Source organism: Rhinopithecus roxellana, chromosome 13 (genome assembly GCF_007565055.1).
Source record: "Rhinopithecus roxellana isolate Shanxi Qingling chromosome 13, ASM756505v1, whole genome shotgun sequence".
Classification (NCBI taxonomy): domain Eukaryota; kingdom Metazoa; phylum Chordata; class Mammalia; order Primates; family Cercopithecidae; genus Rhinopithecus; species Rhinopithecus roxellana.
In genome coordinates, this window is record NC_044561.1 from 5,109,354 (window position 1) to 5,132,145 (window position 22,792).

The window sequence follows — 22,792 nt, forward strand, 5'->3', positions numbered from 1 at the left end:
ACGGGCGAGAAGAGAATGCATTTAGCATTTCATCTGCCGGCTTCTTTTTAACAGCCTGGCGACGTTTCCCCTGCTCGTAATAGACAACATTACCCCCTTTTCTAAGCTGCTGTCATCCACTAGGGACTTAAGGCTTTGATGCTGAGTGGGTTTCTTATTTTTTGAGACAGAGTCATGCTGTCGCCCAGGCTGGAGTGCAGTGGCGTGATCTTGGCTCACTGCAACCTCTGCCTCCCAGGTTCAAGTGATTCTCAGCTTCCAGAGTAGCCGGGATTACAGGTGTGTACCACCATGCCTGGCCAATTTTTGTATTTTTAGTAGGATGGGATTTCAATACATTGGGCAGCCTGGTCTCAAACTCCTGACCTCAAGTGATCCGCTTGTCTCGGCCTCCCACAGTGCTGGGATGACAGGCGTGAACCACTGTGCCTGGTCAATTCTGGCTTTGGATGGCTTCTTAACACAGATTGACGAGGCTGCAAATGAGTACCAGGAAGAAGTATTTAGTGGGATAAACATCTCCTGCCAACTGCCTCAGCACCTGGAGCCAGCTGGTCTTCCAGCTCATGGAGTCCCTGGGTCTCCATGTCCACCCTTCCTTAGGGGTGTCCATTTGCAGTGAGCAGAGGTGCAAGGAGATGTGGGGACACAGAACAGCTATCTACAAGCACGGAAAGCCTGGACCATGTGGTCTTGATTCTGGGGGCTGTCCCAGCTGCTCCCTGGGCACCAGGTTTTAAGTGAGCTGGGAACCAGTGAGAGCACTGGCCGCTGAGCTGGACAGAGTTCATGTGGGCATCAGTCCTGAGGCCTCCCCTCGAAGGGAGGCTCAGGAGAGAAGCAGCGCAGTCCAGGCAGCCTGCCTCGGGGCCACTCTGCATTCTGTGTCTTTTTTTTTTTTTTTTTTTTTGAGACGGAGTCTCACTTTGTCGTCAGGCTGGAGTGCAGTGGCTCACTGCAACCTCCACCTCCCGGGTTCAAGCGTTTCTCCTGCCTCAGCCTCCCGAGTAGCTGGGACTACAGGCATGCACCACCATGCCCAGCAATTTTTTTTTTTTTTGTATTTTTAGTAGAGACGGGGTTTTACCATGTTGTCCAGGATGGTCTCAATCTCTTGACTTCGTGATCCGCCTGCCTCAGCCTCTCGAAGTGCTGGGATTACAGGCGTGAGTCACCATGCCTGGCCTGCCTTTTGAGTCTTAACCTCCTTGGTCACCATGTGGTGCTGCTGCCACCCACTGACAGTGTCCATGCACCTGCCCAGCAGGGGCCTGAGGGGCTCTGCAGATGCCCCAGTGGGCAGGGATTCTCACTGTCCCCACTCCAGGACAAGGAGGCAAGTGTGGGGAGGCCGCTATCTCTAGGGCCACTAGGGCTGCGGGGCCACGCAAGGGCTGAGGCTCCTGGCCAGCCTGGAAACAGATCCAGCACAGAGAAATCAGACTTTGGGGTGGAGGCCTGCGATCTAAAGGCCATCTTATTTCTTCTCCCACTTTTTCTGGGTGACTTCTTGGTATTTGGGGTTTTTCAGCGACAGCCGGGGTGACAGGCCAGGCTGAGCCTGTGGCTCCGGGGTCCAAAGAGAAAGGAGGGCAGAAGTAAGAGAAGATGGCCTTTATTGCAGCATGAACCAATAAAGGGGGACTGCATGTCAACAGCTCTCCAGGAGCTGCCAAAGGCGATGGGCCCGCCCTGCCCCTGCAACAGGCTCTCCAGGGGCTAGAGCATGGCTCCTCTCAGAAAGGGCAAGGTGTGCTTGTAAACAGGGGCCCAGACAACACGGAGAGAGGAGGCAGCATCACCGGGTGCAGCTTTGCTACAAGAAAGATAGTTCTTAATTTCAAAGAGGAGACACCGCCACACCTAGCCCTGCCCTCCCACGCACTGGAAGGCTCTGGAAGTAGCTCCCGCCTGCCTGGGAAGTTAGGCCACCCACTGCCCGTGAGCTGGGCCCAGGCACACTGCAGCCACACAAAAAGACTGGCAGCTGACTCCTAATTTCAGAAACACAATTAGAAAAGAACTAGAATTTTACATTTTTCTCCCATACATTAAAAAATAAGAAAAAGTCCACATTTTGACTGTAGACCCTGGTAGGTGGCATCTGACTTTAACCTGAAGTTCTCCTTGGAACCCTTTTCTGTCAGTGCTCCGCCGTCCACCAGTCCCAGCCCCAAGCGCCCCTTGCCGAAGGATCCTGGCCCACCTCAAATGAGGGCGGGACTCCGCGGAGTGCCTAGCGAGCAGGGCAACCACTGGGAAGACAGATACTGACTTCCCTGTCGGGGTCTGTGACCCTCAGCAAACGGAGAAGTTAACGGTGGCCTCCTGCCAGGACCTCAGCAGGAGGTTTGCTGGTGAAGGTCCTGGGTGAGCTGGAATGGGTGATAAGGCAGGCTTGCCGGGTGGTGGCCTCAGGCTGCTCCTGGGCTCCCATCGCATAGAGCCCTGTGGGTGCAGTGTGGGGCCCCACACCCATCCCGAGGTCATCCTAATGCGTAAGAGCAGAGACCCCGGAAGAGAAACCTGCCCAGTAGAACCCTGCTCCCGAGGACACCTTGTCTCACTCCACGGAACCCTTCTCCCAGCACCCCCTGGAAACACAGCAGCCAGGAACAAATTCTCCATGCCAGGGATGAAGCCCTTGGCTAACCTGGAGACTCATCAGTGCATGGATGGTGGTGAGGGGTGAGGGCAGGGCCTGGGGCGGTGCTCAGCCCCGGGGACACCATCACTGTCCTGCTCTGACCCACAGGTGGGAGGAGGACACTGCTCCCGGAGTATGAGGCCGGGAGGACGGCTTGGGAGGACAGAGGCCTGGGGCTGAGGCTATGCCCAGAGCTGGTGTGGGGAGGGGCATGGGGGCCTTTGCAGAAGCAGCTCAGAGAACCGAGGCTGGAATCCTGCCCCAAGCACAGGTTTTGGGGACAGCAAGTGCCTAGACAAGGCAGGTAACGTGGCAGCCGCTGGGCTGGTCCAGAAACAAGGTGCTGAAGACGTCGTTGAAGAAGGTGGGGTGGTACCTGCAGGCTCGCTCACAGTCGGGGTTGAAGTTCACCTCCAGGATCTGCGGCTGCATCACCCGCTTTCCTGACGGCAAAGAGCGCAGCAGAGTGTGAAGGCTCGTTGGCTTCACTCTGCAGGGGCAAGGGCCTGGGGACCCAGGAAAGGCTAGGGAGGCCGTGAACCTGGGCCCTGATTCCCAGGGGATGAGCAGGGCAACCCCGGACCTAGAACTTGGGTCTCTTGACTTTGCTGGGGAGGCCTGGCCTGACATCTCCTTCTCCAGGAGAGGCCAGGGCTGCCTCTAGCTCTAGGGATGACAGCCTGGCCCTTTAAGCTTGGACGTTCAGTTTAGTCAAAACAAAGTGGACATGCAGCAGCGGTGGAGAGTGTGTGGCTCTGGCACAGGGGAGGCCGGCCAGGGTGGTGTGGGTTGGGGTCAGGGTGCCTTTCACACGGGTCTCCTGTCCTGTGGGCTCTTCCCCGACACAGAGGCCCAACCCGCAGCTCGTCCCCTACAGTTTCTGCACCGCAGGTACTTCCCTTCCCTGTGGGCTGAGCCAGGGCTTTCCCCAACCCAGATTCCTGGCTGATTCAAGCCAGAGGACAGCCTGGGGCAGCCCCCTGCCTTCTCCAGGCATGTGGCTGGCTGGCAGAGGGGGCGCCTGCTGGTTTGGATCAGGAGATGGGGCGCCCCTCTTACCATGTGGGCCGTTGTCCCACTTCAGCATGAGGTCGACGGCATACATGGCCCGGGATGAGGGGTAGTCGCAGAGGCCCAGGGGCGGCGGCTTGGCACAGGCCACCTGGAACAGCTCCGTGAAGGCCCGGAAGATCTCAGCCTGGGGACCCAGGAGGCTGAGTTACGAGGCCTGCTCAGAACAGCCTCTCAATAGGGGGTTTGCTGCCCCTGTCCAAGCTCCGGGCCCCACACAGTCCAAGTCACCCCTTCCCACATCTTCATGTCTCTAGACCTCACCACGGCCACCTCCACCCAGCACCTGCCCTCTTACTCCTGGCGCCCACCTTCTGGGAATCTGCCCATCTCCTGCCTCGGCCCCCCTGTTGCTCCCCACTGCCCCAAGGAGCTCCACACAGCACCCAGAATGCTGCTGCCGGACATGGGGGCCCGGCCTACGTCTCCAGATGACTGGGATTCCGGGGTCAGGCAGTGCTGCCACCCTCTGGCCATCCCAGGGGTGCCCCACAAGCCCCTCCAGCTCCCTCCCTCTCAAGAGCACCCACAAACGCCCAGGGTGGAAGGGAGGGGAGCCCACGCTGTCTCGCTAGCCTCTGGGGAGAAGGACCAATTGCAGAGGACAAAGGTCCCTCCCAGCCCACACCAGCCGAGAGGGAGGAGAGCAGCTCCTGCAGGCCCCCAGCCCGGGACCCGCCCCACTGGCCTGCAATGGTGTGCGGGACATGACTTACCTGGACACCCGTCCAGGGAAATTCTGGGTATTGCTTCTCAAACTCAGGGATGAACTCTTCACAGTGCACCTGCAACAAACACAGGGCCCATCACGCTCCGCACAGGCCCATCATCATGCTCCGCACAGAGTCCAAATCACACTCCGCACAGTGTCCAAATCACACTCCGCACAGTGACCAAATCATGCTCCGCAGAGTCCAAATCACGCTCCACAGAGTCCAAATCACGTAGGGCCCATCGCGCCCGCACACAGGACCCATCATTGCGCTCCACACAGGGCCCATCATCGCGCTCCGCACAGGTCCTGCCGGGCCGGGGAGCAGGCAGCCTGCCACTGCCTGGACCAGGAGCTTCTGACATTGGGTGGGGGTTCCAGGAGCAGGCAGCCAGCCCCAGCCCCTCAGGGTCCAAACAGGAGGTAGGAGATGGAGTCTGGGCTCTGAGTCTTACTGCGTGACTCTGGACAAACGGATTAACTTCTCTGAGCTTGTTTCCTCCTCCGTGAAGTGGAAAAATGTGCCCTGCCCAGTAAACTGACTTTGCCAGGCGGCTGTGAGGCTCACGCGAGACACTGAACATCGAGAGCTCCAGAAACTGCATGGCCTGCGCCGGCACCCACCCTCACACTCAGCTCAGCACAGTGCGAAGGAGGCGGAGCTCAGAAACCCCTGCGGGGCCCGCCTGTGCCCTGGCTCAGCACCACCTCAGAGTGCTTGAGGGACACAAAATCTTTTTGGCCTCAAGACTTTACCCAAAACACACCCGATGAAGGTGGCAGTTGGCTCAGGTTTCTCCCAGTAAAGGACAAGCCAGGAAAGGCCCCTATGGAAGCCCGCCATCCACGCCGTGCTGGACGCACGTCCCCAGGCACAGGGCTCCAGGAGAGGGCTCTTGGGATGACCCCCGCAGTACAGAAGGGAGGGGCTCGGCACCTGAGGGCGACTTCCTACAACGTCCTGGGGCCTGCTGGGGGCTCTGGGTCCTAGGGAGTAGGCTTCAACACAGGCAAGGATAAGAGGGACAGAAGCAACAGGACCTCTGGGTCCCTGTGAGGAGTATGTGCTGGTACAGTCACCAGGGCATGGCAGGGCCCTTTCTCCAAGTCCTCCTAGAGGACTCCTCAGACTTGGGCATGGACAGGTGCCTCCACGCGTGTTCACGTGCCACGGTTTATTGTTAGCGAAGACCTCGGATAACCACCTGCAGCCACACTTAGCAACAACCCTTAGCCTCAAAACACACCACTCAGCCAACAAAGCAAGCTGCAGAAGGATCCGTTCCATAAGATGGTATTTACATAAAAACCTAAGTAGGAGGCAGGGCGTGGTGGCTCATGCCTGTAATCCCAGCACTTTGTGGAGCCCAGGCAGGTAGATTGCTTGAGTCCAGGAGTTTGAGACAAGCCTGGGCAACATGGCGAAACCCCGTCTCTACTAAAAATACAAAAAAATTAGCTGGGCGTGGAGGTGCATGCCTGTAGTCCCAGCTACTTTAGGGGGCTGAGGCAGGAGGATGGCTTGAGCCCAGGAGACTTGAGATTGCAGTGAGCCGAGATCACGCCTCTGCACTCCAGCCTGGGTGACAGAGTGAGACATTGTCTCTCAACAAAACAAAACAAAAAACCTAAGTAAGCAAAACAGCAGCTTGAATGGTCAGGGACATACTCGTGCTGAAAAGAATCAAGACATGCCTGGGAATGACAGGCGCACAATTCAGGAGCCGGGGAGCGCTGGGGCTGGCTGCATGGGGAACCCGGGGCGCCTGCAAGGCTGGTGATAGGCAGGGTGGGGTAGGTGTTTTGTGCATCTGAAACACTCATTAACCAGTCAGGTCACAGAGGCCTTCCAGGACTTCCTTTCTTCCTTCCTGTACCCAGAGCTGGCCTCTTGCTTCTGTGGAGGCTGTGCCTACCTGTCCCCATGCACTGGCTGGCCAGCTCTGGTTTCTCGCCCCCACCTTAGAAGGGCCTTTGTCCAGATGCCCCTGAGCTCCAGGTGCTCAGATGGTGGAGCTGCCATTCACTGAGTGCCCACTGCACAGGGCACTGCTCAGCACTGTGCACCAGGGAGGAAAGGAGGTCCTAGACCCAGGCAGGGTCACGGGCCAGCAGGCAGCTGGACCAGGTGGGGCCTCTCAGCATATGCATCTCTGTGCCTCCCGGCCCTGCCTGCCCTGGCGCAGGGCTTTTCCGGTGTGTGCTTTTCCGGTTGAAGTGGCGGTGAGGATTAAGCCCTGGCTGGGAACACACTGTCTCAACCTGCTGCTGGACACATCCCCTTGTGTCCGCATCATCTCAAACACAGCAAGTACCCGGAGGCCTATCTGAGACAACACAGAACCCAGCCCGGCTCATCATGGCAATCTAACATCATGGCAATGCTAACAATCACCTTCCATAGCAGGAACTCAGGAGGTGGCTCCTGGGACCGGCCCGTGTGCCAGTCCTCCCAGGAGGCAGTGTGGGCGGGGTGGGGTCTGGGTGTGCCCTGGCCTCCGTGTGAACCTGCTCTGCACCTCCCTCAGGCCCTACCTGCTTCAGCACCAAGTCCGGGTCGTAGTTCATGACTGTGAAGTGCTTCTCGTAGTCATCTAGGTCATTGAGTGCGAAGGCCCTGGAAGACAAGCGCGTGTGGGTTCTTGAGCCAGCCTTGTCCCTGCGAGGGAGGTGCCACCCACTCAACCTTCCCAGCTAGGGGCTCAGCGCTTGGGGCAGGACCACCTGCTGCCCAGGCAGGAGCCTGTTCCCTTGTTTGTGTGGGTGGGAGAGCCCCACGGCCTCACTGAGCTGGGGTGGAGGTGAGTGAGATACTAGCTGTGAAGTCTCTGCAGGTGCATAAAAACAGCACCTGGTTCTCACGTTGGTGCCCATTTTACAAAGAATGTTCACATCCATTACTGTGGGCAATGCCAAAACTCTGATGTGGGCAGGGCAGGTCACCGCCAACTACCACGAAGGGAGGCAAGCTCCAAGGGCCGCTTGCGGGGTGAGTGATGGAGGGCACCTTCCAACTACACTTTCTGATTCCAAAAAGGGCCCATCGCCCACCCGCTACCTCCACCCGGTCCCCCAGCTCCCTGACCCTGGACCCAGCCAGCCCTCCACTTACCGGTTGGAGAACCGCAGCCAGAACACATCATACACGAACAATCGCAGGGGCTTCACCGACCGCAGCAGCACGATGTAGCGGACGTCAAACTTCACCTTTCCCACGTCTTCTCGAAGGAACAATACAGGACTTTCAATGTACTTGGACACAACCTGGAGGACACAGGCTCAAGCTCACTGGTGGCCCTCGTCTCCCTTCTGCTGGGCCAGGACACAGGCGCGAGCTCACTGGTGGCCCTCGTCTCCCCTCTGCTGGGCCAGGACACAGGCGCGAGCTCACTGATGGCCCTCGTCTCCCCTCTGCTGGGCCAGGACACAGGCGCGAGCTCACTGGTGGCCCTCGTCTCCCCTCTGCTGGGCCAGGACAGAGCACTGTGGGGCTCCCGAGCACACAAAACCACGCAGGGGGCAGAGACAGGGCTGCACTTTACTCCTCCTTCTGCCTTTTCAAACCTGCCAAGGTTGCCGCAAAGTCTTTTTTTATTTTGAGACAGTCTCGCTCTGTCGCCCAGGCTGGAGTGCAGTGGCGTGATCTGGGCTCACTGCAAGCCCCGCCTCCCGGGTTCAGGCCATTCTCCCGCCTCAGCCTCCCGAGTAGCTGGGACTACAGGTGCCCGCCACCATGCCCAATTAAGTTTTTGTATTTTTAGTAAAGACAGGGTTTCACTGTGTGGGCCAGGATGGTCTCGATCTCCTGACCTTGTGATCTGTCCGCCTCGGCCTCCCCAAGTGCTGGGATTACAGGTGTGAGCCACTGTGCCCATGCCCGGCCCTTTTTTTTTGAGACAGTTTCATTCTGTCACCCAGGCTGGAGTGCAATGGCACAATCTCAGCTCACTGCAACCTCTGCCTCCCAGCTTCAAGTGATTCTCCTGCCTCAGCCTCCCAAGTAGCTGGGATTACAGGTGCCCGCCACCACCCCCAGCTAATTTCTGTATTTTTAGTAGAAAGGGGTTTCTCCATGTTGGCCTGGCTGGTTTCGAACTCCTGACCTCAGGTGATCTGCCCACCTTGGCCTCCCAAAGTGCTGGGATTACAGGCGTGAGCCACCGTGCTCTGCAGCAAAGTCTTTATATCCATTTTTAATTGAAATGGAATATAAATTCTCACCCATAATTCCATCCACCCCCACCCCACAGCCTGAAGTCTCCATTACAATCATCCTTGTGATGCATTTCCTGCCAGCCCCTGACAAGGTATACAGCCCAGGCAGATTCTGTGCCCTGCAATACTGCCTCTGGATGTCCCCTCACCACGAATCTTTACCACGGCTCTGAGAGGCTCCTTGTCCAGGCTCAGTCACCTCATCCTGCTGGGCAGCCATACCTGGCACACTATGTGGTAGGGACTTGGAGGGGAGACACACCCAGGACAATTCTTTTTTTAAAGACAGGGTCTTGCTCTGTCGCCCAGGGTGGAGTGCAGTGGCACGATCACAGCTCACTGCAGCCACAATCCCCTGGGCTCAAGTGTTCCTCCTCCGCTTCCCAGAGTGCTGAGATTATAGGTGTAAGCCACCTTGCCCAGCCTGGACCTGTCCATGAGGACCATGACACTTGGTCCCCTCTGCCCCGGGGCTCTTGGGCTGCAGGGCCCACCTTTGGGGTGCTCTCTCGGTGCCGGATGATGCTGTGCAGGCTCTTGGTGACGTGGGTGTCCAAGCTGCGAGCCAGGTTCCAGGGTTTGCAGATCCAGTGGTTGTCCTCGCCCCTGGGGAGCAGAAGGGCTGTCTGGGTGGCACCTGGGGCCTGTGTTCCCAGATGGTGCCACCCCAGGACACAGCGGCAGAAGTGGGTGGCCCACTTCTCCTTGGGAGCTGAGTGGGCACAGAGAGGAGCTGTCAGAGGCAGGGGCTTGGGGAACGAGGAGGGGTTCCCAGGGAGCTGCGCTGTGGTGGAGAGGACAGCCCCAGCAAAAGCCTGGAGAGGTCCTGCAGTCCATGAGGCCAGCTGTGACATTTGGGGCCCAGAGCTCGGCTCCCGCACCACGGTTTCCACAGTGGGTGCTCACAGAGCACAAAGGTGGACACAGAGGCTGCGCTGGGGGAAAGGGCCATGGAGCGTGCCAATGCTGTGTCTGAGACTTACCACCTCTCCCGCTGCTGGAAGTAGCTGACAAACTGGGGCAGCTCGGTGCGCAGGTTGAAGGTTCGGGGCAGCCAGGCTGGGCCCTCGGGGCCGCCGGCCCGGCGCGCTATGGAGGCCAGGCAGTCCTTGACAGTCAGCAGGTTCTCGCAGGGGAACTGGTTCAGCAGCACGCCCGGCCTCTCCTGGCTGAGTTTCCTGCAGGGCGGAGGCAGGTGCGCCAGCTCAAGGGGAGGCCGGCAGTGCCTAGAGGCCCTGACTGGGAGGACTCCTGTGGCCAGAGGTGCCCTCACCTGTAGTCCTTGAAGTGTGAGAAGTTGAACAGGATGTCGGCGTCTGCCTCGCTCTGGGTGAGGGTGAAGCGCGGGTGGGTGAGGCTGCTGGCCACCTGCTGCACGTCCGTGTAGACCCTGTGGGGAGAGCCCGAGCTAGGGTGACCCCGGCTCCGAAGTGTCCAAGTGGGACTCCAGCACCAGCCCTAGCTCAGGGACTCCCCTCCCTGTTTTGAAGTTAATGTGGCAGAGGTGAGTCCTGGGTTCGAGTCACGATGTTGGACAGTCCAGGTTCAGAACCTGCTTCCTCCGATCTGCCAAGGGAGGGGGGCAACCCGTACCCTTGTGACTCCTGGTTCCTCATCTTCAGGACTGGACCACACCGTCCACCTCACATTTGTCGTTAAAATTAAATGGCATAATTTGGGTGTTTATTATGTGCTAGTTCTTTCCTCTCACATGGAAAAAGGAGGAACCCAGGGCCTCCAGTCTCACACGGGCACACCAAGGGCCTCCATGAGGAGGTGGAGGGACCTTAGGCCCCGGCCACGTCACCACCAGACTCATGTCTCAGCAAGAGCCCCTGGGCTGCCCGGCTGGGGCAGAAGCCAGCAGGGAGGAAAGCCCTCAGGCCCGGTGGAGGGGCCAGAGTGGAGCAGGCTGCCTGTTCCTGGCTGGACCAAATTTAGGCAGCCAAGGGGAGTATCTGGGAGCCTCAGGGAGGGGCTCCTGTGAAGGCTAAGGCGGAACCTGCTCTGCATCTCTGGGTCCTCACCTGTGCCTGTTTCCACAAGGTGTCCAGCCTGGACCTGCCGGCCTGGCCTTCCTTAACTCACCAGCCACACCTGCAGCCTCTCGGCAGGGGCCCCTCCTGGCAGCCTGGGTGGCTGTTGTAGGTGCCCAGCATGTTCCCAGCCAGCAAAGGCTCCCTGCTTTGGGGAGGGCTGGCACGCACAGGCCTGGCTGGTGTCGGGTTCCAGGACTGGATGAGCATGGTATCCGGGTAAGCGGAGCAGCCCCATGGCATGCAGGGTTGGTAACGGACCCCCTGGTGCCCAGGGGATGGGGTGGGATGGGGACCGGTGTGGCCAACGCTTCTGCCCAGGGGACCCTTTACCCACTGCCAGCATTTCCATGGCCTATTCCTATTTTTAACTTTCAAGGATGTTTTTATTTTATTTTTTTTTTAAGAAGGAGTCTTGCTCTGTAGCCCAGGCTGGAGTGCCGTGGCCTGATCTCAGCTCACTGCAGGAAGAGGCTTCAAACGATTCTTCCTCCTCAGCCTCCCGAGAGTAGCTGTGATTACAGGCGCCCGCCACCGTGCCATACTTTTTTTTTTTTTTTGTATTTTTTGTAGAGATGGGGTTTCACCATGCTGGCCAGGCTGGTGTTGAACTCCCGACCTCAGGTGATCTGCCTGGCTGGGCCTCCCAAAGTGCTGGGATCACAGGTGTGAGCCACTGCTCCTGGCCTCATGGGTGAGGTGTGAAACCTGGGAGGCGGAGGTTGCCGTGAGCTGAGATTGTGCCACTGCACTCCAGCCTTGGTGACAGAGGGAGACTCTGTTTCAAAAAAAAAAAAAAAAAAATCTCCGGAAAGCCCTGCTCACTCTTGCACTTTCCGCAGCATTTTCTCTGGGATCCCAAGAACTCCACTCCCTGCCCTTGTCACTGCAGCGCCCAGGACACAGCTGACTTGCTGTGCGCTATGCGCCAAGCACTGTTCTGGGGCTGTGGGAACCACGAAGCGTGGGAGACGGCGATTGGGGACACGTCTCAGGCCAAGGAGTGGGGCTACGCACTTGAAGATGTGGTCGTGGGGGTGCACTACGGGATTGACGTCAAGTGGCAGCTTCTCCTTGTTTTCCTCCAGAATGGCCTAGAAGGAAACACACCGGAGGTAGAGATGAGGTCAAGGAAGGGAGGGGAAGGCCGGGCGTGGTGGCTCTTTCCCATAATCCCAGCACTTTGAGAGGCCAAGGCAGGTGGATCGCATGATGTCAAGAGTTCAAGACCAGCCTGGCCAACATGGCAAAACCCCGACTCTACTAAGAATATAAAAATCAGGAGGCTGAGGCAGGAGAATCGCTTGAACCCAGGAGGCAGAGCTTGCAGTGAGCCAAGATCATGCCACTACACTCCAGCCTGGGAAAGAGTGTGAGACTCCATCTCAAAAAAAAAAAAAAAAGAAAAGGAAGAGAGGGAGGGGACACCTGCTGCCTGGCGTCAGGTTCTATGGCTTCACGGGGTGTATGGCTGCTCCTCCCTCCCAACACCCCAAAGCCTCTAACCACCCCCTCACCCCAGGATTCTGGGGCTCCAGGCCCCAAAAGAACCAGGTAAACATTGCTGCACATCTTCTCAACGCTACCTCGAAATCACACGGGGAAAGAAGGTGCTAAACTCCTCCTGGGAAGAGCTGCTTAGTCCTAGGAGCCCCGAGGGCTGTCCGGAGCTTCAGCAGTGTGATGATTTAAAACATGCCCATGTGCTGCACATGGTGGCTCAAGCCAGTAATGCCTGTACTTTGGGAAGCTGAGATGGAAGACTGCCTGAGCCCAGGCGTGTAGGAACAGCCCGGGCAACACACTGAGACCCCGTCTCTACAGAAAAATTAAATAATTCGCGGGGCTTGGTGGCCGTTGCCTGGAATTCCAGCTACTTGGGAGGCTGAGGCAGGAGGATTGCCTGAACCCAGGAATTAGAGGTGGCAGTTAGCTAGGATGATGCCACTGTACTCTAGCCTGGACAAAAGCAAGACCCCATCTTTAAAAAAAAAAAAAAAAAAAAGATTAAAACATGCCTATAAACTCTTTGACACTCTCTTCCAAAGGCAGAGCCGCATCCATCTCTGAGTTGCTTCTAATAAGCAGGAAAAGGGTGGAAGGGACAGGGTTGCTTTTGTGATAAGGCCATGAAGCCTGAGGCTTCCTCTTTGCTCTCTCCCTCGGATCACTTGCTCTGGGAGAAACCAGGTGCCACATCCTGGGGACACCTGAGCACTCCTCCAGAGAGGCCCACAAGGCAGGGAGCCCAGGCCTCCTGCCAACAGCCAGCACCAACACAGCAGGCATGCACATATGCCGTACAGAAGCGGGTCCGCAGCCCGACGGGCAGCCTGTGTACCTTGAGGGAGACCTGAGGCCAGAGGCACCCTCCTGAGCCACTCCTGAACTCCTGGCCCACAGAAATCGTGTGAGAATAAATGTTTGCTGTTTTAAGGTGCTAAGTTTTGGAGTTACTTGTTACCCAGCCATAGCTAATCGACACAGGCAATCCTGGGCCCAGAGCACAGACCTGATTGTGAAGGGTCAAATGGGAAAAAAAAGGACACCTGGCTTCGTATCTCCTCTTCCTGGTCAGTGCAGAGCTTCCCAAGGAAAACACGAACTTTAGTTCATGTTCCATTAACAAACAAGCCCAAGACCAGGAAGTGTTTGTCCCTCCAGTTGCATCCACAAACGCATTCACTTTTTCAGGCAAATGTGTACTAAGCACCTTCCTGGTGCAGGGGCTCTGGGAGGCTTGTAAGCACCCTTTGAACCAGTAAGACTGACCCCCTTGTTTTTGGCATGGTTAGTTCAATCATCACTGACTTAGACCGAAAGTGAAAGGAGGCCCCCCTACAGCCCACCCCTGCAGTCAGGAGTGCCCACACAAACACACCACCACTCCACGCGCCCACTCATCTAACCCTTCCCACAACCCTCCAAGGCACTTAGTGAGCGCCTGGTGTGCAAAATGGACGACTTCAGTCACCGTGGGGCAAGCCTGCAGCCTCAGCCCACAGGCCGCCAGGTCCCCTTGGTTCTGGACTCCAGCTCTTCCACCCGCTGTGTGACCCTTGGCAAGTGACTTAACCTCTCTGTGTCTCAATGTCCTCATCCTCAGTAAAATGAAGATAAAAACAGAACTGTAAAACTGTAAGGAACTGAGTGGCACATGGCCACAAAGTACTAAGCACAGGCTCCCCTGTAGGCTGGTTCCAGCCTACGGAAGCAGCAACAGATGACAGGGAAAGGAAGGAGGAGAGACGGGTCAGGGTAGGAACCCCCTACCCAGCCCTGACTGCTCCTGGAGGTGGATATGTTCCCATAGGCTCCTTTTCCTCCCCTGGCACTGGGGCCTCGCCAACTCTGGCTCCCTAACCCGCCAGCCTCCTAGGATGGGGCCTGGATGAGCTCTTACCTCCAGTCAGGCACTTCCGAGTGGCCCAGCTGGGTCCCTTGGGGCCCTGACCGAGCCTGAAAGCACTTTTGTTATCAGTAACAGTGACCATGATGGTAACCTGCAGGCCTGCTGAGTGAGGGAGGCACGCGATATCTGAACACAGGGTGCTTCTGTGCCTCAGTGAGATGAGGATGGGGCTGAGTGGGGTTCACGGCCAAGAGCAACTGCACAGCCCCCTCCTTCCTGAGGGAGCACCAGGCACCCTGGGATCTGAAGCCCCAGTCGCACAGCCGCAGGCAGCTTGTGTTCACTCTCTGAGCCCCACGTCTCTCAGAGGCTCCTAAAACTCGCTATGCCTCCCACGGTAACTGGCTCAGGGCCTGGCACCCGGCTGGGGTTCGATAATATTTGGTGTCTGTATAGAGAACATTCTGGAAGCTACCAAGCAGACAGGCCCGGGGGTGGAGGAGGGCCGCACCTGGTAGTGCTCGGCGGGTGGCTCAGGCGTGCAGGAGCTGAGGTCCAGCATGTCGGTGGGGGCCCAGGGCAGCAGCATGCACTTCCGGATCAGGGGGTCTGTCTCTCCGTAGGCAAAGTCTCGGGTCACCTCCTCTGTGCCAAGACACGTGTGCCCATCAGAGAGGGTGACAGGACACTGGGCTGAGGCCCCTCTTCCAGGATGGGCAGGTGCTGGACTTACCGCCAGTGTCCAGGTCCCTCAGGGGCCACAGCAGCGTGTAGGCCACCTGCTGGGGCATGTAGAAGAAGGGTGCCGTGGCAAAACTGGGCACGTCCGCGTGCTGGATCCGCGAACCGAATTCGTCCATGATATACCACACCGGCATCTTCTCCTCGGCTGTCTGCAGACAGAGCACATATGGCACTCCTCGCTCACCCGTCCACCTCCTGGAACTCCCTTCCGGAACCCAGACATCGAGCACCCATCAGCCCACAGCCACCTCTCTGATCTTGGAGGCCCCCTCACATATACCCCAGGCCCTTTAGCTAAGCTAGGGGCTCCGGAACAACAGCCCTGCCTTTGCAGACCAGGACACAGGCCTGGGTAACGCAGTGTGACAACTCGTGGTAAAAGGGCGTTTGGTAACAAGGCACACAGCCCAGCACCCGTAAGGTTGTATCTGGGTTTGTGGGTAATTGGGGGGTGGGGGAAGTAGTCTTTGAGCTCAAGGAAGGCTCCCTGGAGGTGATATCTAAGCTAAAATCATGAGAAACAAGCAGCTGTCTTTTCCTAAACTAGGAGTGGTGAGGGGCTGGAGCATGGGGTGAGTCCGCGGAGAGGCCAACGGGGTGGGTGAGGAATGGTTGAGGGCTTTTAAGAGAGTGACAGAATCAGAGGGGCCAGGAAAGAGGCAGCTGAGTCATCTGAGCCCTCTGAGTTTAGGAGTCTGAGAGGGCTGCGTCCTGTTAGCTCAGGGGTCAGCTGGGCCCAAGTCCCCAGGATAGCACGCTCCTTAGGAAGCCACAGGAGAAAGTGAGCTATTTGCTCTGGACAGCCCCTCACCCAGCCTGATGGCACAGGGCAGCAGAGGTCTGTGCCCATGCCTGTCCTCTCCGTTCCCGGGGCCCAGCTACCCACTCACCCCATGGGCCAGCTGGTAGGTCTGGTTGAACTTCCACATCTCCTCCAGTACCAGGGCCACAGCCTCCGCACTGGGCAGCTCACCGTGGAACTCAATGCCCATCAGGTTGGCCATGCGGTGCAGCAGCCCGGGTACCTGCTGCAGCTGCTGGCGTGCATGCTCCACACGGCAAGTCCAGGCGTGGTCGATGAGGAAGATGCTGTGGGCACAGGCCACACTGTGAGGCTGCCAGGCAGGCATGGGGCAAAGGGAAGTGAGGGGAGGAAGAGGCCCAGGGCTGTGTTGGGACCAGGACTCAAGCTTCCTGAGATTTGGTCTACTGGGTGCCGTAGTTATGCCCAGTTTGGACTCCAGTGGGCCTGGGTCAGGTGCTGGCGCTGCTGTTCACTCCCTGTGTGATCCTGAGCAAGCGCCTCCTCCTCTTCAAGCTTCTCAAACAGGGCAGCAGGGGTCTCTACCGCCTGTCCCCAGGCTGTCACAAGCAGCAGATGAGACCATACATATGGTATACCCTACTGTCCACCAAGCACTTGCAATAAACACACCAGCAGTCACTAGCATGAACCTGGACCTCGGGCCACTGCAGGGCTGGCCCATGCTTCCCATCTTGCTGCCTGCAGGCCGGGCACACCACAGCTGCTCAACAAAAGCAAAGGCCCTACACGCCGGAGGCCAGCGTAGGCAGACAGCACGGGGGCTACCACACAGGCCTCGCCCACGCAGCCAGGTCTTCTGGAAGCCCCAAGGCTTTTTTGTGGGAGAGGCTTCCAGTCCCCGCACACAGGATCCCTGCAGCTGAGCTCCTACAGAAGCATGTCGGGGCTGTGGCACAGGACGAGCTGTCCCTACCCTGTAGGACACAGGGCTGACCATAATCCTCCCAGAGCCCTGCCGGATTAGGAGGCACCAAACAGGTGCCTAATGGGCAAAGCAGCCCCCAGCTTGCCTCCATCTCTGTTCCCTTTTTAAAATGAAAGGGACAACCAATGTTCCAGTTCTTAGGCTGGGGGGCAAGTTCAGGAGTATTTATCTTCTTGTGCTTACATGAGTTTTGTTGGCCCGTCCTAAAATAAGTGGGTTTACTCTTGGCACTTGTGCTAGAGTGGGTGACCACAGGATGCAGGGCAGAGCCAGGCCTTCGGGGTGACCCTTGGCATGTGCAAGAAGAGGTGCTGTACAAAGAGAGGTATGGGGATGAGAATGGAGAGCCTGTTGGGGCCTGGCAATCAGGGGAGACTCGGGGGGATGAAGGCCTGGAAGCAGAAAGGCCCAGAAGCAGGTGAGGCTGAAATGAACACTCAGGCTCCAAATCTGAGATTCTGGATTCCCAGCCTCCCACCACCCACAGCATGGCTGGCAGCGGGTTCTGTGGTCATAGGCCCGAGACAGAATGTGAGCTGGGAGCTCCAAGGGCTTGCAGACAACGTGTTGTTCAATGCAACAGGTGAATGCGTTGAATTCACCTGTTCCTGGGCCTGAGCGGCACAGAACTGACTTCACTGAACCTGAAGGGGAGGGTGAGCTCGAGCACACATGGGCGGGGGTGCTGGGCTCTCCATATTTCTGGGGTGACTTGCTACTGCCCACTCCCAGCTGGAGGAGGCGGCGGGAGAAGCTCTGCAGAAGAGAACAGATGCCTGCCCAAAGAGCTGTGCATGGACACAGGCGCCCGGCAAGTTTCTCCGAGGGTCCACAAAACCTGTGGCGGAGGGGCCTGCAGGCCTGTCCTAGGGATAGCCACTCTTGATCCCTAGGGGCAGGAAGCCTGGGGTACAGTCTCAGCTCTGCCCTAACTACTCCATGGCCCTTGGCAAGGCCAGGCCTGCTCTGGGTCTCAGGTCCTCAGGTGTTCCAGGGCCCAGCCCAGATTCCAATTCAGCAGGACCAGAAAGGGGCTGTGACCGCGGAGGAGTAAGGCTGACCTGCACCCTTAACCTGGAGGGTGACCTCGGGCAAAACGAACTAATCCCCTGCAGCAGGACCACTGTGACAATGAGACTGCTGGGAGAGGCTGTCAGGCCACAGTCCATCCGGTCACCATAGGAATGCTGTGTTGCCATGGACACTACTCTGAAGCCCGGATGGACACACCACTGGCCACATGTGCTTGCCACAAAGCTGTCCTGAGGAAGATGTCCAGGAGAATCTGCATTACTGCATCTCCCACCTTTCACCAGGTGAAGGTCATAGTGGTGTCTCTGGCCAGGCTCCTACCTGTTGGGGTTGGCTGCCTGGAGCCCGCTCTCCCTGGTCACGATGACCTTGTAGCACAGCTCGCTCCCCGGGTTGGGCTGCTTTTTCCGCACCTCCCGGGCTGCCTCGTCCTCCTCCTCTTCCACTTCCTCCACTTGCATGATCCCAAACACCTCCCCAGCGTCGAAAACCTGGGGGCCAGAGCTCAGGTCAGCAGGGGCATGGGCAGGAGACCCTACCCCTAATGCCTTCACCACTGGCTCCAGAAAGCCACCCAAGGTGCCATACCCAGGCCTCAAGGACAAACTTGTCTCCTTCAGAGGAGTGGAACCTGTTTAATGCAACTACACACAGTCTTATGGGTGGGCAGATTGAAGCTCCTGGAGATTTCAGGGTCAGAATGGGGATCTAACGTACCCCACCATCGCCTGAGCTGTCATCCAGAGCCCCTTGTCCCACCGGATGCTGTGCATGGAGATGGGACCTCAAGGACTGGCTGGAGGTATCTGCAGTCCACCCTCTTCACATTACAGGGAAAGAGAGGCCCCAAAGGCAGAGAAGTCAATGGAAGAGTCAGGATCTTGGTGGCTGGGGGCACACCCCAACGTGCCCCTCACAGAAGAACCCTTCAACACTAGGACAGCTGAGTCAACTCACAGAGAAGCCTCCTCCAGCCCAGCCCCACCCACTCCAGGCCAACCAGAAGCGAGGTCCCAGGTCAAGGTGGGACGGGAAGATAAGGGCCTTGGACCTGCCTCACATGGCTAGTCAAGCAGGCAAGTGACCTCTTCCGGTGTGCATGGAGCAGAGGGGTCCCTGGCCAGCCACACTCACGCAGTGTCTGCCACAAGCCGGCAAAGGGGGCTTCCGGGCAGATTCTGCAGCCAGGCTGTGTGGGTTCAAATCTTGGTTTCACCACTTCCTAGAGAAGTGACCTTGAACAAGTTACTTAACGATCCCGTGGGTGTTTCCTCATCCACACAATGGGAATAACAGAACCTCCCTCTGAGGACTACTGGCAGGATCAGATGATTCATACCCAGAGCTCAGAGTGGGGCCCGGCCACAGCAAATGCTCTATAAGCACGGGGTGCCATTGTTACGCGTCTGAGACTGTTTCTTCACCTGTGAGAGTGGGTGTCATCCACCTTTCAGGACACTGATGGAATGAAATCAAACAGCGTGCATCAAGTCCTGGCACACACAGGAGGCTCAACAAAGGCCAGTTCCTCCTGATAACCTATTTCCCACTACTCGATTAAAAACGGCAGTTGGAAACTAGTTAACTACTCAGGTGCAGGCAGCTTTTGTGCACCGGGCAGGACTTGCCCTTTGGTGGCATGAGGATGAATCACTCATGGTCTCGCTCAGGGAGCTCATGGCTGAGTAAGTTCTAGGCCACCTGAGAGTATCAGGTAAATTGCCCTGGGGCCTGGAGGGCCTGGGAAGACTTTACGGATGAGGAACCATAACCAGAGGGAAGATTTAAACATGAGGCTACAGGGTGAGGATGGAAAGGAACTCCAGGCAGAGGGAAGAATAAGAGCAAAGGCCTGGAGGCAGATAGCCCAGGGTGGAGCAAACCAGGGGTCACGTGAGAGACAAGGCACCTGAGACAAGGGGCGTCCAGTTCTCCTTTAGTCCTCAAGGTGGGTCCGGGGAGGCTACTGCCTTCTCCAGTTTAGGACTGGGGGGAGGCTCAGAGGGCTGGAATCCAGACCTCAGGCTTCCGCCCCAGTACCCCAAATCCCCAGGGGACAGTCTGAGGCTGAGGGAGAGAGTCTGCCTCAAGCCTGCCTTGGCTTCAACCCAGCTGTGAAATGGGGGTAACCACAACCCCTTCATGGCAGGACTGGAAGAGTTCCCCAAGAGATAAGGGGGGTGGTTTTGCAACTGGGAAGCTTGTGCAGACAGAAGAGTAGATATTTTAAAAACACCTCTTTGGCCGGGCGCAGTGGCTCACACCTGTAATCCCAACACTTTAGGAGGCCGAGGAGGGCAGATCATGAGGTCAGGAGTTCGAGACCAGCCTGACCAACATGGTGAAACCCCATCTCTATTAAAAATACAAAAACTAGCTAGGTGGGGTGGTGCACGCTTGTAATCCCAGCTACTTAGGTAAGGCTGAGGCAGGAGAATCTTTTGAACCTGGGAGGCGGAGCTTGCAGTGAGCCGAGATCACTCCACTGCACTCCAGCCTGGGTGGCAGAGCAGACTCCGTCTCAAAAAAAAAAAAAAGAAAAAAAAATGTCTTCCCCATCCTTTCCAGGGCAGCCAGCCTAAGGTGAGGCAGGAGGGCTGATGGCCAGGGGTCACAGCACTGGCAGGTGGTGCTGCTGCTTCTGGCGGCCTTCCCCACACCTGGGCCAGCAGCAGTAGCAGGCTTCCCTCGGAAGAGCTGCAGGTTTGTGTCTGGTAAAGCAGTGACTCAGCTCTGCCCTTAATGGCTGGGGAGGGTCACGGAAAAACACTTGCTGCCCCTTAGTAGGGGAACAGCAGGCAGGGCAGCCTGGGCAGGGGATGAGATGCAGCGGCGACCACCCTGTGTGCCGGGCATATTTCTCATGCCACCTCCCATCCCTCCAATACTGTGGGAGCCAGGTAGTGTCTCACCATCCCCTTCCCGGATGGAGAACAGGACTCAGATGGGCGAGTGACTGCCTGAGGGAGGGCGTGCTGCCATGGAAGCTGGCTGGGCAGGAGCTGGTCATTCCCACTGTGCTCCTTTCACGCAGCACATGGGAAACCTTTTGTCCTCACGAACAAACCAGGGTCCCTTCCACCCACCACAGGCCTGGGACCAGAGTGGGCCTCGGAAAGCATATGGCAGAAGTGAGGGGCAGAGGAAACTCTGTGACACTATAGCATAAGAAAGTGCCACTCACTGTACGTTTCCCGCAGGAAGGTTCTTAGTCCAACCAGGATTACACAGAGAAAAACTGGCTCAGAAACCGTAGGGTCTGGCCAGCAGCCAGGCTCATGGACTCCTAGCTCCCGGCCCGGGTCCCTGTTCTTGGCTCTGGGGTTCCACTTCATCACCTGCGCCACTTGGCTCATCTCAGTCGGGGAGGTGGCACCTGGAGGAGACGCCAGGTCTCAGCTAAAGAAAAGACCCCCCAGCCAGCCCGGGAAAGCGCTGTGGCTTCAGCCCCTGGGCACGCAATCCAAATCCAGGGCTCATCCCCAGCCAGGACAGTGGGAAACGCTTTGGAGTGGAGGAGGCAGGTGAGCAGGATGGGCCGTCCTCACAAAACGGGAGAGAACCTCGAGGCTTCTCAACCTTTTCCATTTTTCTTTACATTTCTCCTCCACCTCTCACAGCCTGTTTTCTTTAATCTGCAAGATGAGGGGAACCCGAGGCTCAAATCAAATGAAAAAACACTGAATTCGTTGAACCCAACAGTTACAGCTACACAAATTCACGGGGTTCCCGTTGTCCCTGTGAGGCAGCGGCTGAAAGAATCCCTCTGAAGGGACCCTCGGAGCCGCAGTGTTCTCATCTGCGAAGTGGGAGAGATGAGTTTCACTCCTCGCAGGGCTTTGTAAGGCTCGGGTGTGTGGGGGACCTAAAGTTTCCACCGCAGCCCTCGGCCGGCCTCGGGCCCAGGCAGATCAGGGCCGCAGGTACCCTGGTCTCCTGCTGTCACTCCTCGGCCCCCAACTCCACGCCGCTCCAGAACTGCCCAGAACGCGGTCGGGGTGGCTCAGCGCGGCTCCCGCCGCCCGGGAGCGCCCTTTCCTGCCCCGCGCCGCGGGCTCCCGCCGCGTTCCCACCCCGGCAGCCGCACGTGCCCGCCGCCCTTCCCCGCACCTCGTGCTCCAGCTTGTGCAGGAGGCGGCCCCAGTAACGTTCGGGGACCCCCGAAGCGCGCAGCGCCGGGCCGTGCAGCGCCGCGAACTCGGCCAAGGCCTCCGCGCCCTCCTCCGGCGTCTGGCCCGGGCTGCTACGCTCCGCAGGCGGGCGCTCTGGACCCCGCTCGGCCTCCATGGCGCCTGCACCCGCGCAGACTCCAGCGCCGCCCACCGGCCCTGCCCTGCCCTCCCGCTTCGGCGCCCCGGCCGCCAGCACCGCCCCCCCCGGCCCCGCCCTCCTCCCGACCCCCCCCGGCCCCGCCCTCCTCCCGACCCCCCGGCCCCGCCCTCCTCCCGACCCCCCCCGGCCCCGCCCTCCTCCCCACCGCCCCCGGCCCCGCCCTCCTCCCCACCGCCCCCGGCCCCGCCCTCCTCCCCACCGCCCCCGGCCCCGCCCTCCTCCCCACCGCCCCCGGCCCCGCCCCGCCCTCCTCCCGGCCCCCCCCCGCCCCGCCCTCGTCCCGCCCCCAGCCCGCCTCCAACCGGGTTCACCGCGGCCCCCGGGCAGGCCCTGCGCGTCAGCGAGGCGCGTGCGTGAGCGCGCGAGCTTGCGGGGAGGGGGCGCGCGCCTGCGGTTTGGCTGCCGCCGTGTGCGCACGCGCACCCAATGGGGACGGAGCTTTTCACGCTCAGCCTGCGGCGACCCAGGGGAATGCCGGGAGGGCGGGGTGGCTATATCTGGCGCTGTCAGGACAGGAAGAGGCTCCACCTACTGCCCGGAAGGGGGAACCGGGTGACGCGGCGCTGCTGTTCCCGCACCAGGCACACAGGGCTCGCGGGCCCCCGCCCCAGGGGAGTAAGGAACTCTCGATTCTTGTGAGTGCTTCACCAGATTTGGATGCTGCAAAATCGTGGCCCTTCTCAATTATATTTGGATTCGGAATGTCAGTTGATCCAATTAAGACCAAGTGTACCCGTCAGAAGAGTTTACTCCTACATGTCGGGATGTTGAACTGGGGGTGGTGGCCGCGTCTGTAGTCCCAGTTACTCGGGAGGCTGAGGTGGGAGGATTGCTTGAGCCCAAGAATTCAAGTCCAGCCTCCGCAACATAGTGAGACTCCCTCTTTAAAAGAAAAAAACA

The 22,792-nt window shown here is 58.4% G+C and overlaps 1 protein-coding gene across 4 annotated transcripts; it reads right to left on the reverse strand.

Annotated features, from left to right (window-relative positions):
• Positions 1 to 341: 341 nt before the first annotated feature.
• TTLL12 (tubulin tyrosine ligase like 12) lies at positions 342 to 21,906 on the reverse strand. Of its 4 annotated transcripts, XM_030914534.1 has the most exons (16): positions 21,671 to 21,799; positions 20,745 to 20,936; positions 17,882 to 18,051; positions 15,668 to 15,866; positions 14,767 to 14,926; positions 14,545 to 14,678; positions 11,699 to 11,775; positions 9,919 to 10,035; positions 9,629 to 9,823; positions 9,140 to 9,251; positions 7,543 to 7,694; positions 6,966 to 7,047; positions 4,435 to 4,503; positions 3,707 to 3,845; positions 3,024 to 3,090; positions 1,600 to 1,816 (listed from the first exon to the last, which is right to left on the reverse strand). In XM_030914534.1, exons 3-16 carry the CDS (start codon positions 18,019 to 18,021, stop codon positions 1,720 to 1,722), a joined length of 1,740 nt encoding a protein of 579 aa, XP_030770394.1. In that variant the 5' UTR covers positions 18,022 to 18,051; positions 20,745 to 20,936; positions 21,671 to 21,799; the 3' UTR covers positions 1,600 to 1,719. The 4 variants fall into 4 exon arrangements, with proteins under 4 accessions (XP_030770393.1, XP_030770394.1, XP_030770391.1 ...); XM_030914533.1 differs by lacking the exons at positions 1,600 to 1,816; positions 20,745 to 20,936 and adding an exon at positions 342 to 476 and having other exon boundaries at positions 21,671 to 21,906; XM_030914531.1 differs by lacking the exon at positions 20,745 to 20,936 and having other exon boundaries at positions 21,671 to 21,906.
• Positions 21,907 to 22,792: the final 886 nt, after the last annotated feature.

Coding starts and splice junctions, on each gene's coding strand:
- TTLL12 (XM_030914531.1), bottom strand. CDS start 21,847: ATGGAGGCCGAGCGGGGTCCAGAGCGCCCGCCTGCGGAGCGTAGCAGC. Junction 7,695..9,139: donor ACCGAGAGAGCACCCCAAAG/GTGGGCCCTGCA, acceptor TGTGTCCTCCAG/GTTGTGTCCAAGTACATTGA. Junction 4,504..6,965: donor CGGACTTGGTGCTGAAGCAG/GTAGGGCCTGAG, acceptor TGTTTGTTGCAG/GTGCACTGTGAAGAGTTCAT.